The sequence below is a fragment of the Pteropus alecto genome, unplaced genomic scaffold (assembly GCF_000325575.1).
Source record: "Pteropus alecto unplaced genomic scaffold, ASM32557v1 scaffold92, whole genome shotgun sequence".
NCBI classification, from domain to species: Eukaryota; Metazoa; Chordata; class Mammalia; order Chiroptera; family Pteropodidae; genus Pteropus; species Pteropus alecto.
This window is the reverse complement of record NW_006432447.1, coordinates 5206261-5225198: the sequence shown is the minus strand read 5'-3', so window position 1 is coordinate 5225198 and position 18938 is coordinate 5206261. Positions and strand designations below refer to the sequence as shown.

Genomic DNA, 18938 nt, shown 5'->3' with positions numbered 1-18938 from the left:
TGTCTATTAATAGTTTCATTGTTCATACGTCGTTTTCCTGGCTTTTTTAGTTCTTCGTTTTACTTAATTTTTCTTTTTTTTCTACTCCTTAGTCTGGATAATTGAAATAGTTTCACCTTTGGGTTTCCTGGTCCATTCTTTTGTCCAAATCTGCCAAACAAGTCCGAGAATTTGTTTGGTTCCTTTTTAAAATTCTTGTCTGTCTATTAATAGTTTCATTGTTCATACGTCGTTTTCCTGGCTTTTTTAGTTCTTCGTTTTTTTTTTTTTTTTTTTTTTTTTTACCTCTTTGAGTATATTTAAGTAGTTGTTTAAAAGTCTTTGTCTAGTAAGTTCAAATTCTAGGCTTTCTTAGGGACAGATTCTGTCTATTTTATTTGAATGGCTATACTTGTTTCTTTTTGTTGTTGAAAACTGCACATTTGACTATTACAATGTGGCAACTCTAGAAATCATATTCTCCCCTTTTTTCCAGGGTTTGTTGTGTTTTGATTGTGAAATGCTGTAGTAGTCCATTTGTCTAGTGACTTTTCCAAGCTCGTTTTGCAGAGACTGTATTCCTTATTTGGGGTCACTGAAGTCTCTGTTCCTTAGTTTGTGTCCAGCTAATGTTTTCACAAAGATATCTTTGACCATTATGTGCTAAAACAGACAAACAAGAAAATACCTTTCCTGGTCTTTGAAAATTGGCTCTGTACTAGGGCTCTCCTTCAACACTTCATCAGACTTAAACAGACTTTAGAGATCAGCCCAAGGTTAAAGCTTAGGGTCATCTCAGGTATTTTGTTTTGTAATATTGTTTTCATTTATCTCAAGGTAATTTCTAATTTCTCCTTCTCAGGTCTTTTCTGAGCATGTATCTGGTTCTAGAAATACGTGTTCCTTTCTTAAGTCCCCTGTATATACAGGTGCTCTCGAATGCCCTGATTTTCCAAAGAAACTCTCTCCCTGGCATTTTCCTTCCAGGACTTAGGTGATCACCACCAAATTTTTTTGCCCCAGATTTTTGCAGGTTGTTCCTTTAAATGTCAGAGAATTCAAGATTGCAGTTCCAAAAAAAACCTCAGAGATGCAAGAAAACTCATATAGGCAGTTTAACAAACTCAGAAATAAAATTAAAGAACAAAAGGAATACTTTACCGAGGACACTGAAATGTTAAAAAAAAAAACAAAAAAAAAACAAAAAAAACTCAGTAAAACTGATAAAGAATTAAATAGCGAGCTTATTAGGAAATAGAGGTGACCAGATGGAGGAAAAAATTAGTTATATTGAAGCTAGAAAGCTGGAAATAACACGGATGGAAGAAGAGAATTGAAAGTAAAAAATTAAATAACTATCTGAAACCATCAGAAAGAACAATATAAGAATAATGAGTATACCAGAAAAAGAGAGAAGGAAATAGCCTATTCAAACAAATGATGAGAACTTCCCAAACCTATGGAAAGAACTGCATTCTCAAATCCAAGAAGCAAACAGAACACCTGATTATCTCAATCCAAAAAGGCCTTCTCTAAGGCCTATTTATTATATTAAAACTGACAAAAATTAATGGCAAAGAAAGAATTCCCAATACAGGCAGGGAAAAGGAGATGGCAATCTATAAAGGAAATTCCTTTAGATTATCATCGAATTTTTCAGCAGAAACTCTACAAGCTAGGAGGGAGTGGAATCAAATATTCAAACTATGGAAAGAGAGAAACTACCAGCAAAGAACATGTCTAGCAAAGTTATCCTTTAGATATGAAAGAGAAATAAAGACCTTTCCAAACATACAGAAGCTGAGACAATATTCCACCATAAGGCCTGCATTACAGGAAATACTGAAGGGGGTTATGCTACCTGAAACACAAAGGCAAAAGGATATGAAACTGTGAGTAAGATGACTAACAAACAAGCTCTGGCTTCTTGGATCTCTGCTTAGCAGTGGGAAAATGCCTTGTATTCCTTGGGGAAGTGGGCCTTTCCTCTGTGACTGGGTCACCTTGGTCTCAGAGTACCACCCTGGTGGGATAATGTGGTGGGTGAGCCTGTGAAGTCCCAGCAGTATCCCAGCAGGCAGACTCAGTGTTACATTGTGTGAGATGTCCCAGGTGCCCCTGCTGGGATCAGCCTCGCTGGGTGAGAGCAAGATGGGCTGGGAGAGGCTGCTGGTGTGTTTGTGGCTTTGTTCTTCCAGTAATGGTAACCGCCAGGCCTCAGCTGCCTCACCTGTGTCTCTCTATCCTTGTCACTGGGATTAGCAGCAGTGTGTCTGTCACTCAGAAGTTCTCTCTCCATTTCTCAGGGGTGTAGATGTTCTACTCTGTATTCAGATACTCACTGCTACAGTTTTTTATATATATATATACACATATATATATTTTTAAATCCTCCCCCCTCCACCCCTTCACTTCCACCCTGACCTACGGATGTTGCCGTCTCCCCTTAAGAACTGGATCTCTGAAGGTGGGTCATCTCCTTCCACATGCTCACGGCGCACACCCGGGGCCTGGGTATGGGCCATGGCTCCGCTGGAGCTCGAACCTAGGACCTTCTGCGTGTAAAACAGACATGCTAACCATTACTCTGTGGAGCCACCCCACTGCTACAGATTTTTCTGGGGCTCTGCTCCTAGCTCTGGGAGGGTACGGAGAGGTGGCTAGGCTCCTTGGCTTTGTTTTCTGCCTGGCAATTACGGCTGCTAGAACAGTTGTTACACTTATGTATTCCGTCTCTTCTCTGATCACTGGGTTGGCTGTATCATATGCTAATCGCTCAAGCCGGAATCTTGGGGCTAAAGAAAACAGTACTTGCAGCCTGATTTCTCTGCTCTCCTGAGAGCCGCAGTGAGCTCTGGACTATGTCTGCGGCACCTCTCTCTACTCTTCTCCCTTCCCTCCTCCCTAACTCACCCTGATTGCCCACTTGCAGATGTTTCAATGAGCGGATCTCTCAGAAGTGTTGGCGTGTTGATCAGGGAACCCTTGGATGAATTATAGCTGTTCAGCTTGTAACTTCAAGGGGAGAGGCCGAGGAAATCTTTCACACCACCACACTTCTCATGGTGTCCATTCTGGTTCTCAGGTTTTCCTTGCAGGAACTAGCCAGAGCCCATTGAGTACTCTGGATGCCCGGTACTCTGACAGGCCTGGGACTAGGGCCTAAGATGATAAGGCTCAGCTGCTGGACCTGGGGCTTGCTTTGTGGTGACTCAGGGTCACAATTTTTTCCTTTCTCTATGATCATTTCCCAATGATTACATCTTGTTTTGGTTGTCAGTGCTCATCTTTTTTTCTTAAGGTTGATTTTTATTCTAGCTTCTTTGTACTTTGTGCAATTTCTTAATTTATAATTGCCTTCAACCAGGGACTCATGACTTAGATTCTTTATTTCAGGTCTTTAACAGATTTTGAATAGAGAGGGAGGAAGGGAGATTGAAAACATCTTTCTTTTATTGAGTTATAACTTACAATAAAATGCATGGCATTTAAGTGTTCGTTTTGATAGGTTTTGTCAATTTGACAATTTTATACAACCTTGTAATCACCATCCAAAACAAGATATAGAACATTTCTATTATCTCAGAAAATGCATTTGGCAAGAGGGAAGTTTTGCCTGTTTTTTGAGTTGTTTTGTCTTTTTATTGTTGATTTTTAGGGTTCTTTATATATTCTGGATGTGACTCCTTAGATAAATATATTGCAAATATTTTTTTCTTGGTGTGTGACTTGCCTATTCAATTGATTAATGGTATCTTTTAAAAATTTTTTATTTATTATTATTTTGTTTTTTAAAAGAAAGTAAACAGCTTTATTCAAAAGTTCCAAACTGGAAACTATTGGAACGCTCACCAACAGTAGAATGGGTGAATACACTGTGGTATATTCATACTGCAGGCTACCATATAAAAATGAGAACTGACAATCTATGGCTATTCGCATAATGTATTTGAATCTCATTAACATAATATTGAACAAAATAAGGCAGACACAAAAGAGTATATATACCCTGTAGGATTGCATTCATAGAGAGGACAAAGCTAATCCACACTGAAACATCGGCACAGCAGCTACCCTTGGTGAGAGCAGTAACTAGGAGGGTGCACACGGGAGTTGGGTCCTGTAATGTTCTGCTTTTTAAAAAAATTTTTTTCCAGCTTTATTGAAATATAATAGACAATTAGTTGCTTGTATTTACATTGTAAAATACAATGAGTTTTTTTCAATTATAGTTGGCGTACAGTAATCTATTAGTTTCATTTATACAGCTTGTGACTAGAGATCCACATAACTCACAGTGGTCGCCCCACTAATCCAGTACCCCTCTTCCCGCTTACATATAACATATTTATTACAACATTGTTGACTGATTTCCTTATGCTACACTTTATATCTCCACGACTATTTTGTAACTATCCATTTATATTTCTTAATCTCTTTGCCCTTTTTCTCTGTCTCCCCCAACCCCCCTCCCATCTAGTAGCACTTAAAATATTCTCTGTATCTATGAATTTATTTCCATTTTTAATGTTCTCATTTATTTTGTTCTTTAGATTCCACATTTACGTGAAATCATGTGATATTTGTCTTTCTCTATCTGACTTATTTCATTCAGCACAGTACCCTCTAAGTCCATCAAGGCAATATCTTTTTCCATTCCCTTACTTTTAGACTGTGTGTGTCTTTTAATCTGAAGTGAGTCTCTTGTAGGCAACATGTGTAGCGGTCTTGTTTTCTTATCCATTCAGTCACTCTACCTTTTGGCTGTCTTTATTCCCATTTTCGATACATGATTTTTCTTCTTAAAGAAGTCCCTCCAACATTTCTTGTAATACTGGCTCGATGTGGATAAATTCTCTTAGCTTATTTTTGTCTGGGTAGCTCTTTATCTGTCTGTCCTTCAACTCTAAATGATAGCTTTGCTGCATAAAGTATTCTTGGTTGTGGATCCTGGTTTTCCATTACGTTGAATATTTTGTGCCAAGCCCTCTGTCCTGCATAATTTCTTTTGAGAAATCAGGTGCCAGTCTTATGGGTGCTCCCTTGTAGGTTACTGCTTTTTTCTTGCTGCTTTTAAGATTCTCTCTGTATTTAACCATTGGCATTTTAATTATAATGTGTCTTGGTGTGGGCCTCTTTGGGTTCCTCTTTGTTGGGACACTCTGAACTTCCTGGGGTTGTATGCCCATTTTCTTCACAAGGTTAGAGAAGTTTTCCATCATTATTTCTTCAAATAGCTCTTCAACTTCTTGTTTTCCTTCAAGTACCCCTATTTACATTTATTTTGTCTCTTGGGTCCTTAAATTATTATTATAGTCTTGACTTCTTTTTTTCTTGCCGTTCTGATTGAGTGTCCTTGGCTTCCCCATCCTCTGTATCGTTGGTTCGATCCTCTTTATTCACTCCGTTGATTCCCTGTAATATACTTTTCATCTCGGATAGTGTTCTTCATTTCTGACTGATTCCCTTTTATAATTTCCATTTCTCTTTTCGTTTTTTATCTCTATGTTAAAGTTCTCACTGAATTAATCTACACTTCCCATAAGTTCATTGAGCATCTCTATGACCACTGTTTTGAATTCTACATTTGTTAGATTGCTTGACTCCATTTTTCCTGGTCTAGGAAGGGAGATTTACTAGTAATTGAGCTCTTTATTTTGGCCACTTTACAGATGCCATCTCCTTTAATTCCTACAACCTTGGTAGGAGATAGTTACATCCCTACCTTGTGTGTGAGGAACATCAGCCTCAGAACTGAGAAGTAATTTCCCAAGGGCACATAGTCATGTTTGGTGGGGCCAGAATTTGATTTTAAGCTACAGGGACTCTCTAAAGCCAGCTCCTGAATGATAACTCCCGGTGCTCGTTCCACTGGGGTAAACCAGGCTGTGCCTCAGGCGGCAGTAGCCCTTCAGTTTATGAGGCAGAGCTTGACTGTTTGCACTGCACTGTGCTCCCAACAAGAAAGCCTGTGGAGCAGAGGCTACTCCTGGTCCCTCTTTGGCCAGTGCCAAAGGCGGGTTCTCCTGTTTTCATTGTTTTTCTTGGAGTGTGAGGGTTCCCCTTTACCATTCTCTGATAGGGAGACTTTGGTGCCTCCATAGAAACCAGCTCTTGGATGCTTGCTGAGAGCACATTCCCATTGTGGGTAGAACTGGGAACTTCCCAGAAACTCAGCACAGATAATCTCTCTCTTCTAGGCTGCTTGGATATTAATTCATCTGTGAAAGGGGCTCGTTTTGTCCGATTCTGTGATGCGTTCAATATTCCACTCATCACTTTTGTTGATGTCCCTGGCTTTCTGCCTGGTAAGTCATTGATAGAGGTGGGAGCTAGGACATGTGGCTTTGCCCAGTGAGGCATTCACTTTATTTGCAATTCTTCTTGCAAAATTACCTAAAGATTTGCGGCTTTTCCATATTCTGGGTGTCTAGAAGGTGGTGCAGTATGAGAGTGGCCTTCTCTTGGCCTTTTGGGCAGCTGGGGAAGACCTCGCACCTAAGAGTGGCAGGCAGACCTTGTGAGGGCTTTTGTGGGTATCTGGTAACTTTTCTCATGCCTTAGGCACAGCACAGGAATACGGGGGCATCATCCGGCATGGCGCCAAACTTCTCTACGCATTTGCTGAAGCAACTGTGCCCAAGGTCACAGTCATTACCAGGAAGGTGAGGATTTCACATTGGCGGCTGTGAGCCCACTCGCTCCTGGCTGTAGATGGAGGTCTGGCTAAGAGTTCCAGCAGGGGAGGGGGTAGTATGCCTCACTCACCCTTAAAAGGATTGTGTGAGGACAGCATTTACAGCCCTGCAGACACACCTTGCAGAGATGTCCATGGTCACCTCTGGGAACTTAAAACAGCAGTGGGAAACACAATGAATGTTAACTATGAAAGGCCTCCAGGCTGCGTCCGTGTATTCTCTGCTCTGGCTCCCTGGCTTCACAGACCTTGGGCTTTCAGTAGCCCAGAAGGGCTATTCTTGCTTTTTTGTCCTCATTCTATTTGGCTTCTTCGAGTCTTTCAGGGACATGATCTGGTTGACTCAAATTCTAACATTTAGCATTTGAATGTGTTCTAGGCCTATGGCGGGGCCTATGATGTCATGAGTTCCAAGCATCTTTGTGGTGACACCAACTATGCCTGGCCCACAGCAGAGATCGCAGTCATGGGAGCAAAGGTGAGGACCTCTAGCTTTCCTTTTTCCTGCGTCTAGGGACTGTGCTCTCCCAGCAAGGGCTTAAAGCACAACTAGGAAATCAGTTGGAGGGAGGCCAGGGCCCCCAGAATGGGCCAGGACTCCAGGGAGTTGGGGCCTAGATCTTGGCAAGTCTCCCCATCCTGAGGCCCCAGGGCCAGCTCTGCCTTCTGTTCCGCATTCTCACTTCAGGCACATGATAGTAGTGTCTTCATGTTCAGTGTGGTAAGAGCCCAGAGTGAGTTTTGAGGTTGCCAGTAAAGGGTTGAGTCAGCTGAACTAGCCTTTGGGAGGATTGGACATTTCCCCCAACCCCATCTCACCTCCTAGGCAGGGCTTCAGAGCTCCTCGTTTGAGCCTGTAGAAATTGAATTGTAGTTCTGATCTTGGTGATTTTGGGCAAGGCCTTTTCTGTTACTTAGCCTATTCCTTGGGAAACTCCTTTCCTGCTTTGAAATAGATGTTGGGGTTGAATCAGATAATTAGGGGGGCTTCCCTGAGCTTACTTTTAGGGGTTCTGATGTTAAGGCCCATCTTTCAGTCCACTATACTCCTATTCTACATTTGCAATTCAATGTGTCCGCCTCTGGCCACTGAATTTTGTACTCAGGGCTCAGGATAATGAAAAAGGAAAACAGCATTTTACTTTCCCTTGATTCAGGGGACCATAGATTTAATAGTGGAAAATACACTACACATCCTAGATAAGTGCAGTTGGAGAGGATAGGATGGAATCTGGGGAGACAGGCTACTGGCTTTCCTGGGCTGCCTGTCATTGGGGCCACAGGTGAGTGTCTTACAGCCCCTGGAATCATGATGGCTGTTGACTCTAGACAGTACATTCCGTCTGTGCTGGCACCTGGAGCTGGCTCTTCTCTCCAGTATACTTTGAGTTGCCAAGAAGTTTGTAGCCACAGACAGTGATAATGAGTTGAGAGAGGTCTGTCTTCAGTTGGGATCTCCAGTGAAATTCCTTAACTCCTCTCGTGACAGGGTGCTGTGGAGATCATCTTCAAAGGGCATGAGAATGTGGAAGCTGCTCAAGCAGAGTATATCGACAAGTTTGCCAACCCTTTTCCTGCAGCAGTGAGAGGTAGGGACTGTGGTGAGGAGGGCAACTTGGTTCACTTGTGGGGTCACTCGCTCATTCTTTTCCTGTAAAAAGTCTCACAGAACTGCCTTTTTCCATTACAGTTGAAACTGGAGACTGTTATAGGTTGGGGTTGTCCCTGGGCAGTGATTACTTTAGGACAGTGAGGCCTATATAAGCTGTTTGGTACCCAAGATCCAAACAACATTGCTGAAACAGCTAAATTTCTTAGTGTTGTTCTAGTCGCCTAGTGCTGTGTAAAAATTCACCCCCAAATAGGGTGGCTTAAAACAACCTTTTTTTTTTTTTTGCTCATGGTTCTGAAGATCAGTGATTTGGTTTGGGTTCAACTGGGTGGTTCTTCTGGTCTTGCCTGGGATCAGGCATGCAGCTGTAATCATCAGCTGGCTCAACTGGGGCTCTATAGTCCAAGATGGCCTCACTTATATGGTTAGTGCTGGCCGTCAGCTAGACTCTCCACATGCTTTCTTATTCTTAAGCAGGCTAGTCCATGCTTGTTTACATGGTGTCCTGAGGGCAGCAGAAGGCTGAGAGGGGAAGTTGTAAGATGCTAAAGCCTAGATTTGGAAGTTGCAGTGTCACTTTTGCCACATTTTGTGGCAAGTCACAAAGCCAGGTAAAGAAAGAGAATCTGCTTCTTGATGGGAGGAGTGGCAGTCACATTGCAGAGGACTTTTGTGTACAGGGATGGGAGGAATGGCTCTAGCCATTTTTGAAAGTTCATGTGTATTTTCTTTCCTATTGAATTTTTTTTGGCAAGGAGGGAGGTCACATTCTCCTTTTCTTGCAAAGTGCTCCTAGGCCAGAAGTAGAGGACCTGCCAGAGCAACAGGGGAGTTCCTGGGATGCAGAGGAGGGTTTGCAGGGCCCATCCCCGAACATCGAGTTGGGCCCTGCTCACACTGTTGGTCCTAGAGATGGTTCCCAGGATGGGCACAGTTTGGGGGGTGGCATCATCTGGGGGTGCAAATGATCCACTCCCTTTTCTGTGCTTTACCAGGGTTTGTGGATGACATCATCCCGCCTTCCTCTACACGTGCTCGAATCTGCTGTGACCTGGATGTTTTAGCCAGCAAGAAGGTACAACGTCCCTGGAGGAAGCATGCAAATATTCCATTGTAAATTAACCAAAGGAAAATAAACCAAGAGCTAATTATTGTCTGGCCATTTGCACTCATCCCTGCCTTTTTCAATTGTGAAACCTGGGGATCTAAATATCAGTAATTACTTGGAATGGCTGAATTTATTAAATTCTAGAAAGATTTTATTTGCTTTATTAAAAAAAGTGGTATATTTTTGAGCATAAATTTAATTTTCTTTGGTAGAAATCTGAAAAATCAAGAAAGCTATATAGTATTGTCACCTAGAGCTGCTCCTTATTTGACACCTCTATGTATTCTTTTTCGTTTCCTCTCCAAGAATTAATTTTTTCTCCATAGGTGAGATAAGTGCTTTGCCTTAAAAACTTCTTCTTCAGTTTACTTATTTTTTTTCATGTTTTTTTTTTAATTGAAGAAATTACTTTCCCCCCTCCCCCCTTCTACCTCCCTCCTCCCCTCTGGTAACCACTAGTCCATTGCAGTTTACTTATTTTTAAATAATAACATATTTAAGTAATATGCCCTTTTAATTCCTCTAGGACTTGTTGAGAATTAAACGAGTGTTTGCAAGTATGTGTCTAGAAGAATAGATCCTCAGTAATGTGCAATACCCTGTATTATTCCAGAAATGTGTTTTCACATTTAAAAAATCTTATTTTGGAAATTTTCAAACCTATAGAAATGTTGCAGTTGTAATGTATACCTTCCCCTAGATTCTCCAGTTCTTAACATTTTCTACATTTGCTTCATCTCTTCCATAAATTATTTTTATTGACTCATTTAAGAGTAAGTTGCAGAATCATGACCCTTTATCCCCCAAAAGATCAGTGTTTATTTCCTAGGAGACAAGGCTCATTTTCTTATAGTCTTTCATGATGCTGACATTTTTGAAGAGTGTTTACCACTTAATTTTGTTGAATGTCTCTCAGTTTGGGTTTTTGATTGTTTCCTGAGAGTTAGATCCAGGTAAGAGTAATACATATGAGTGCTCTTTCCATGTAGCACATTAGGAAGCACATGATTTTTTTCATTATCGATGAAATTGACTCTGATCACTTGGTTAAGGTGGTGGCTGCAAAGGTTACTATTTTCTCTTTGTGACTGATAACTTATCTGGGGCGTTCTCTAAGCCTGCCAACATACTTATCCAATACTTTGTGTTCATTGATGACTCTTGCCTCAATGAACTCTTCTCCATTGACTGTATTATGTTTCTCACCATCATAGTGTCTGCATTTATTAGTTGGTACTCTACTGGAAGAGCTTTCTCTTCTTTCATTGTTTTAGTATCAATTTAGACTCATTGATTTTTAAAAACATTTTTTCTGAAATTGTTTTTCTTACTATGCTATCACCCTATCACATTTTCAAACATACATGATAGTAGTTACATTTTTTCCCTGCCCCATTCCTACTAATCTAACATACTGGTTCTTCCCTATTCCATATTTATGTGTGTCTGCTCCCACAGTGATAAAACTGGCTATCATTATCTTCAATATATTTCATTCATTTGTTCCATCCTACAATAAATACAAGTTTCAGAACCACTGCAGCTATATCAACAATAAACCTTCTGAGGTAAAAGTTCAAGACTTTTTTTGTAGTTCTGTCTTTAAACTGAAGGCACATGGTCAAGTTATTTGGATTAGGAAGTGGGTGGTAATATCAATTTGAGAGTCAGAGTCCTTTGTCTATGTTTGTTTTTCCCTATCCTTGTAAACTATTTTACTGAGTATGTAAAGTATTAAGAGCCATACCAGAACTGGAGATTTTAAGTGGTTTCAGCAGAAAGCCCACCACAGAGTGCTGCTCCAAGGTGCCTCATACTGTGTGCTTTACTCTATGATGAAAGCCTTGGGTCCTTCCACCACTCATGACTTTGCCTTGCTCCAGCCTCTTGGTTCCAAAGGTAAGCACTGCTTGGATGTTGCATCATTTAAAGCTCAACTTGACCAAAGCCAATATGTGACCACCATCCACATTCCTCTTTTCTACCAGCCACCGCACCATTCCAGGTAGCCGGCATATGCCTTTAGGAAGTTATTTTTCCTCTTGAGCATCTTTCTTTCCTCTCCAGTTGGAGAATGGGACTCTTCCATTCTAATTGGGCTCTAAGTACTTTTGCAATAATACCCTCTCCACTCATCTCTGTGGCGTCCCCCTAAGCCTTCTGAGCTAATAGATGAATTCCAGGTCCAGATTTTGTTGCATTCCTCTGTTCTGGCACTTCCAGTGGATAGGATAGTACAGTTCTCCCAAGTCTTTAGCCAACATAGAAGTTCTGGTCTGTCCTTTCCTTCCTTGCCTGAGTTTTTTAGCTTGTCACCTCCACCTTGGAACACCCTTGCTCTCCAGCCTGCTCATCATGCTCAAGGGCCTGATTTCTCCCATTAGTTCATCTCAAATTGTGAGCTCGAACTGATTGTTTACAGAAGGTATTTTTTTTAAGTACCTGATTGTGTGGTTTTCTGCCTTATACATATTTTTGTATTCCTAACTACGTGGTGAGAGTTCCTAGGGGACAGAAGCTCTTTGTATTCCTCTTTGGCAGCTAGTACAGAACCAGCAGGAAGACTGTAAACCACTGGAAGGAGATGTCTGAGTACTGGGCTTTTAGAGACCTCCTGGCTAAGGAAGACTCCTGCAAGTTGGTCAGTACATGGCTCAGGATTGTAACATTGTCTGGCCATGCACTTTTTGGGGTCACCAGTCTAGGATTTGGACTGTTTGGGGGTTAACTGTGCTATAGTCCATATAAAAATAGTGCACATGAGCTTTTTTTTTTCTTTTTGAGGATAGAGTCTAAGAAGTGTTTTACCAGGTTGTGAAATCTGGATGCTAAGAAAGCCTTGTGCCTGTGCCTGCTATCAAAGCAGGGGAACCAGTCCAGTAAAGCATTTGGAAAGAGGCTTCTGGGAAACCTTGGAGTGGAGATGGTGGGAGAAGTCCAATCTCAAAACCAAGCTGGTGGCCAAGGAAACATGAAGCCGCAAAACCTTGGAAGCTTTGTCAAGCAGACCAGCCTTGTGGACTGCAGAATGCCTTGAGAACGGTGACAGTATTGTAGACTGCTGTGCATGGATTCTTTTCCCAACTGGTGTTCTCACTTTAAGGGGAAAAAGAAATGTTGATTCTTATAACCAGAGAGGAATTAAGTTCAATGAGCAGAATGCTGGCAAGTGCCTGTCTTTAGACTGATAGTTGTAGACGGTAGGAGGCACTGCAAGCGTCCCGCTGGACCTTCACTGGCTCCGAGTAAGCAAAGCCAAGTTCTGAAGCTGGGATTTGAACCCAGGCATATTTTTCTGAACCCCAAGCCTGTCTTCTATTTATATTGCCTCTCAACTGATGAAATAAGTGTGATGAGCTCCTAAGGCTTGGGATGAGAAAGGTGGTGGTCTGCTGCCCTGGGATTGCCTCAAAGGATCCAAAGAACTACGAGATTGGGAAAGCTTCGCTACCTTGTGCGTTGGCCAGTCATCTTTTTGAGTTGCTGGAGTAATGGGTAGCATGTCCACAATGCAGCTTTCCAGTGCTTCTTAGAAAGTACTTCCAGTTTTTCTTCTGACCATGTCTTGATCTCCCCAGCCTAATTCTCTGCCTCTGGATGCACTGATGCTGGTGCTTAAGATGTGGTCTGCCCACCCAGAGAAGCCTGTGAAGATATTCACCCCACCCTTGGACCAGCCTAGACTTAAACTGTTTGACTAACGTATTTCATGTTCTTCTAGTTCCAAAGGATTTCTGGAGAGCCATGACTTTCTTTTAGAGAGAACTACTGCACCTGTTAGCATGGGCTCTCCACCATTCTAAATGAGCTATGGCCACTTAATAGGCAGTACCTCAGTCTGCAGCCTCTGTGGAATCAACACATTTGGGCAGACGTGGCAGCCTTAGTAGGTAGGTTCTGACATGTCACTACTGTCCTGGATGGTGAGAACTACCTCCTTCATGTGTCCTTCAAAACATGAAGCCTGATAGAGACCCCTACAGAGCAAGGCACTTAGGGCAGATATGGAATCTTACCTCAATTTTTGGTCTGTTTATATTGAAAAACCTGAGCAGGCACTAAGCCTTTGTTTCCCATGAAGACACTGTTCTTCAGTTGATGTACTCTTTTCTGGGAGCAGGGCCAAAGAGAGTCATAGTCAAGTAACAGCTGGCAAGTTTTCAAGATTATCCTAAGGTAGAGTCATACCTGGATAAAGCCCTGGTCTCGTCTCATAAGCTTGTAGCCTTCAAGATGAGCTGCCAGAGACAAACCCATCCTTATTTACCTTCCCTCCTTAGCTGCCTGGAGAGCTCACCTGCTGATTTACACCCTGTATCCCTGAGGAACACAGCCCCCAAAACATGGCCAGGCCCATAAAGTGTAGGGTATGACTTTTTAAGTATACACTAGTATCAAGAAAAATCCTTACTTGTGGCCATGTAGAATCCAGGTGTTCTTTAAAAGACCACTGCTAGGGAACAACCATGCAAGAGCCCAGGGTCTGGATCTCAGGCAAAGGGAGGACTCAGGCTACAGATCAGTGGATAGTCCCTAAATTCCTTCTCCAAAACTCAACCTCTTGAACCACAGACAACTTGCTTGGCCTACCCACTCTCACGAGAAATGCAAGGAATGAAAGAAAATGAGCTAGTCCTAAATTTCTGCTTTCTTAAAAATCTCACTGGCACAGTAATTTTGCCATCTTGTAACAAATTGTAAGAGCAAACTCTCAAGAGCAGCAGGACAGAAAATCATGTCTTTAAAGCTTTACCTAGTAGGAACAATAGGATGACTACCACAGCCTGATTTTGAATAGTTTATTAAAGGAAAGGTGAAGCATCAGTTTCAAATTGTACAAAAGGAAAAAAACCTCATATTGCAAATGTACAATTTACAGAATTACTAGCAAAACCAATCAAGGAGACACTGAAAATACAAAATTTCAACTGACTTCAAACTGAATTGGAAACCCATTGGAGTAGATATTAAGCCTTTTTTTGTTGCATGGTAGTCAGTCTACAATTCTAAGTCAGCATCTGTTTTCCACATGAGACCATCAAGCAAAGGATCAATCTGTGCATGTGCCAGGGCACCTCCTGGCTTGCTCCCTGGCCAGAACCACAGGCAAGCCTGGCATGGTGGACTGTCCAGTCATTCCTGCCCCTTCACTTCCAGTGAAGCCCACATCTCTGGAAGAAAGTGAGACCCCAGCCCCCTAACTGGAGCCCAGAAATTGCTAAATTAGCAGATAAAACATTTTTGGCAACTGAGTTTTTTCAGAACTATACAAATGTTGAGAAAAATCTGTTTACTAAAAGGGTGAAGAAAATAATCCATTTTGTTTTCCTACACAAAAGATAATCATTGGGTTCACAGATCTTTTAAAAAATGCTTTTCATTTTTGGTAAAAAGGGAAAACCTCATGATTCTGTTGCAGCTACTTTAAAAACCAGCCCCGAAACAGCTGGGGATGGATTGGTTTGAAATTCTGAGGCTTACTTTAAAAATCAGAAAGGAAGAAACTAAGTGGGCTTTAAAAACAATAGCAGCAAGTCATAAAAGGTCGAAGCAGACTGTAACTCTAAACCATTGAAGGCTGTCCTGAAGATTCATATTTTTTCCCCAAACGAATTATTCTTAATATGCACACTTAACACTGAAATGCAGCTGTATTTCAAGGTAAGCTTAGGAACTTCACCCTCTAAGCACAGACTTCTATGCAGCACATACTCCTATGATCGGTAAACTTAATTCACAAAATTAGCACATAAAGGTATTAAGTGCATGGGAAGTAGACACAGTTATGTTACACTTAAAATTACTTTTGCATGGCAAAGGAGTTCTTTATCTTAAGAAAATGGAAGTCTAACCTGAATTTGGCAGGGCATGAAATTAAGTGGTAAAAACAGCAAACTGATAACTTGAGAACCATTTTTGTTTTACTGAGAATACTTTATTTGCTGGTAGAAGTTGCTAAAAATGCACAGAACAAATACCAATAGAAAATGTACTGTATTTGAATCTCCCTATTCTATATAAAATGAATGGTGTACACCATCTGTTGGAAAAAAAGGGCTGCATGGACATTTATTTTATGCCCCCTTATAAATAAAAATAAACCTTTTTATTCAAGAGTATATAAAATCTGGGAATTCATAGCCATATCCATAGAGGGCGTGTGGTTTTTGGCAGAGATGCACTGTCAGAATTTCATCTTAGCTTGTCAATATTTCTGCTCCTCCATATTTCTGTATTCCACAAGGTCAACCAAATCCAGTGAGCTCCAAAACACTCTTCGGCAATTAAAATGAGCTGCTTACTCATAGGTTTAATAAAAATGGTTAGCTTTTAAAACATAAAAAGGCAAAATGTTAAAACGGTTTTTAAATTGTATAACAGGAAAATAAAGTTAAAAATATTTTTTTTACTCAATGCTGAGTTTTCATAAAACAGGTGTATAACAGTGTTTATCTTGACAGCTGTTTTAAAAATTTAAAATTTCTTCCTCCCTCCAGAAAAACACACATCTGTATTGGGATAAGTCCAGTATTAGGACACAAATGACTTTTCAGATCAGTCTTTCTGAGGTGACATTCACCAACATTCCCTTGGGTAATTTACATGCTCCTCTTCTGTCACTGCAAGAAGGGATTGACTGCAATCATTTGATTAAAAAACAAATCAGATCACATCAAAAGTGTTTTTTCCCCCATACAAGCTATCACAGTATATAGGCCTCTAGCTCTAAATAATAGAGTTCCAGATTTGTAAATTTTCTTCAGACTTCAGAACATAGGCATTCCAAATCCCTAGAAAATGAGAAACAATTATTAACTTCAGGCACAAACAAGACCCAGAAACTATAAATAAAAAGCAGTAATAATTTAACACTTACTGAATCGTCTTCTATGATAGCTGCAGAATCAAAGAAATCTGGCCTCAGCTCAGCTCTCTCTCGCCGATTTCTTGATGGGGGCTGGAAAGAGAAGCCAGTTATTTAATTTTTTCCTGAGAAATAGTAAGATAATGAACTGTGATAATCAGCTAATATTTCTATTTCTGATGGTACTATAACTTTTGAGGGTCAATTTTGAAAGAATCTGGCTTTTACATGGAATATACATTAAATTTAACAGTGCATTTGGCTTTAAATGATCACTTAGACAAAAAAAAAGTCTTAAGTTATGAATCATTTGAACATGTAAAATGCATATAATTTCTGGACCTAGAAACAACATCTGTAAATCACAGAGTAATTATAAAATTGATCAAATGTTAGGTGAGACCTTCACTGAATTCCCCAAAGCAGGTAGATGGAAACGTATTGATGGACCAGAGAAAAGGAGGTTATAGATTAGAGTGACATGATCTCATGGAAAATTCAAAACATACAAAGCAGAATGTTATGGGCTAAATTATGTCTCCTCAAATTCATAGGTAAAAGTCCTACCCCAGTGCTTCAAAATGTAACTGTTATTTGGAGATAAGGCTTTTAAAGAGTTAAGGTAAAAGGTCATATGGGTGGGTTCTAATCCAATGTGATTAGTGTCCTTATAAGGAGAGAGACACAGAGTAAAGACAAAGAAGACTGCCATCTACAAGTCATGGAGAGAGGTCTCAGAATACAGTCAACCCTGCTGACAACTTGATCTCAGATTTCTAGTTTCCAGGACTATGAGAAAATAAATTTCTATTGTTTAAGCCACACAGTCAGTGTGTTTGTTATGGGAGCCCTAGAAAATTAATACAAAGAGAAAGTAGTATGATGAACTCCCAGGTTCCCATCACCCATCTTCAACAATTGTCAAACATTTGGCCAATCTTATTTCACTGAATCTCGTTTTTTTTTTAATTCCTGTCATTTCATCTATAATTACTTCAATATCTCTAATATAATTACTTCAATATCTCTTCAGTATCTCTAATGGATGGAAACTTTAAAAAACATAACCACCGTGCACTACTATTCCTGAGAGTTAATTTCTTAATATCACCTACACCTAGTCTATATTCAGATTTATTTATTTCAAAGTTGTCTTTTCACACTGAACAAAATAATCTATTTGGTGGTTATTTTGGAACACAGTGTATACTGTCAGACTCCATTTTAAAGTATAAGAGACCAGATCTAGTGTGAGCTCTTTTTCAAGAAGGTAATAAGAAGGAATCAGTTCCTGTCATTGCCAGAGCTCAAAATCTGACTGCTCTGAAAGCAGGCCTGAAAACCACATAAGCTTATTGAATGCCCACAAGCTTTACACTGGTCCTGTCCATTGCTGGTCAGTGTTACCCACTCCTTCTCATCTCGCTTCCTCCCACAGGTTTCTGAAAACAAAAGCATCTCTTACACCAATGTCTTCACATATTTTAACGGAAGAAAAATGAATTTCCTTACCAGATCAATAACCATGGTGTCTTCAAATTCTTCATTCATATCTTCTAACTGGCTCCGGGATGACATCATCACATCTTCAAATATAGGCTCAGCATCTTCTTCCATTAGGCCCCGACTGATAAAGAAAAAACCGGAGTCAGAAAGCTGTGCAGATTCATCAAATCTGGAGTCCTGGCTCTTTCTTATATTAACTCTTCTAACCAATGAAAGCACACCTTCCGATTACAATCTATAGACTATACAAATTATGATAGTGAACCTAAGGTGATTAAGGATCACTCCTTCAGTTTACTCAAGATTTCATCTCAGTTCATCAGAAGGAAGTATAATTTAAATGCAATAACAGCAATAGTAAACTTTTATTGAGCTATGTGTCGGTTCCCACAAAACTCTTAAATGATTGGTACTATTATCTCAAATTTACAAATAAGAAACCTGAGCACAGAGAAAACAGAGCTTCCCCAGAGACACATAGCTGGCAAGTAGCAGCACAAGGATTTAAACACTGAAAACCTCAAGAGCCCATGCCCTCTGTTCCTGACCTATGCTGCATAGTATATCCTGAATTATGATTTTAATTCCTCAGACCAAATATCAGAGAAACCCAAGTCATTCCACAAAATGACCAGCATCACACAGTGATTATATTCTTGTGATACTAGATGTAACACTTACACGGCATGCCTTACTCCAGTTCTCACTTTCATGTAGTTCATTCCTGTTCTGTCCTTCCGATTTAAGTCTTCTAATTTTGGCTGGCCTAACCAAGAGATCTGCATCTGAGGACTAAGAGAGAAATAAATGTTGTGGCAGCAGATAATGAATTTAGCTAGTAAGTTCCATGCTAAGGCGGCCATAGATGGCTGGTCTAATCTCCCGTGTCAGGGGAGTTAGCTGGATCAGGGCCAAGGCTGAGAAATGGCAGTAAGTTGGCCAAAGAGATCCCTAAGTTTCCAAGAGAAGCTGGCTGTGGCTAGTTGCTAGGTGTTAGGAAATGAGAATATGTCACCATATAAAATATGCCTCTTTGAGAGTTATTTTGAGCTGCAGGCATTTAATAAGCCATAAATGCAAAAAAAGCTCTGGGAAATAAATTCCCCTCTAAATGGAGACAGACTCTTTTCTGACCCAGCTAGGGGCCTTAAGTGTGTTGAAGAAAAACTTT

General features: G+C 40.5%; 2 protein-coding genes across 4 annotated transcripts in view; one reads left to right on the top strand and one right to left on the bottom strand.

Moving 5' to 3' along the window:
• Positions 1-9546, top strand: part of PCCB (propionyl-CoA carboxylase subunit beta) — a 59005-nt gene extending 49459 nt beyond the window's left edge. Inside the window, exons 11-15 of the mRNA XM_006907219.2 lie at positions 6180-6287; positions 6544-6644; positions 7056-7154; positions 8166-8265; positions 9284-9546. Coding sequence (XP_006907281.1) covers positions 6180-6287; positions 6544-6644; positions 7056-7154; positions 8166-8265; positions 9284-9405 — 530 coding nt within the window. The 3' untranslated portion in view covers positions 9406-9546. The remainder of the gene's footprint in view (positions 1-6179; positions 6288-6543; positions 6645-7055; positions 7155-8165; positions 8266-9283) is intronic.
• Positions 9547-14180: 4634 nt separating this feature from the next.
• STAG1 (stromal antigen 1) overlaps positions 14181-18938 on the bottom strand; it is a 333229-nt gene continuing 328471 nt past the window's right edge. For 2 of the 3 annotated variants that reach the window (XM_025043566.1, XM_006907217.3), the window contains 4 exons: positions 18449-18559; positions 17774-17888; positions 16274-16354; positions 14181-16187 (listed from right to left, as the gene is read on the bottom strand). In XM_025043566.1, coding sequence (XP_024899334.1) covers positions 16164-16187; positions 16274-16354; positions 17774-17888; positions 18449-18559 — 331 coding nt within the window. In that variant the 3' untranslated portion in view covers positions 14181-16163. The remainder of the gene's footprint in view (positions 16188-16273; positions 16355-17773; positions 17889-18448; positions 18560-18938) is intronic. The other variant, XM_006907218.3, reaches the window with a different exon arrangement.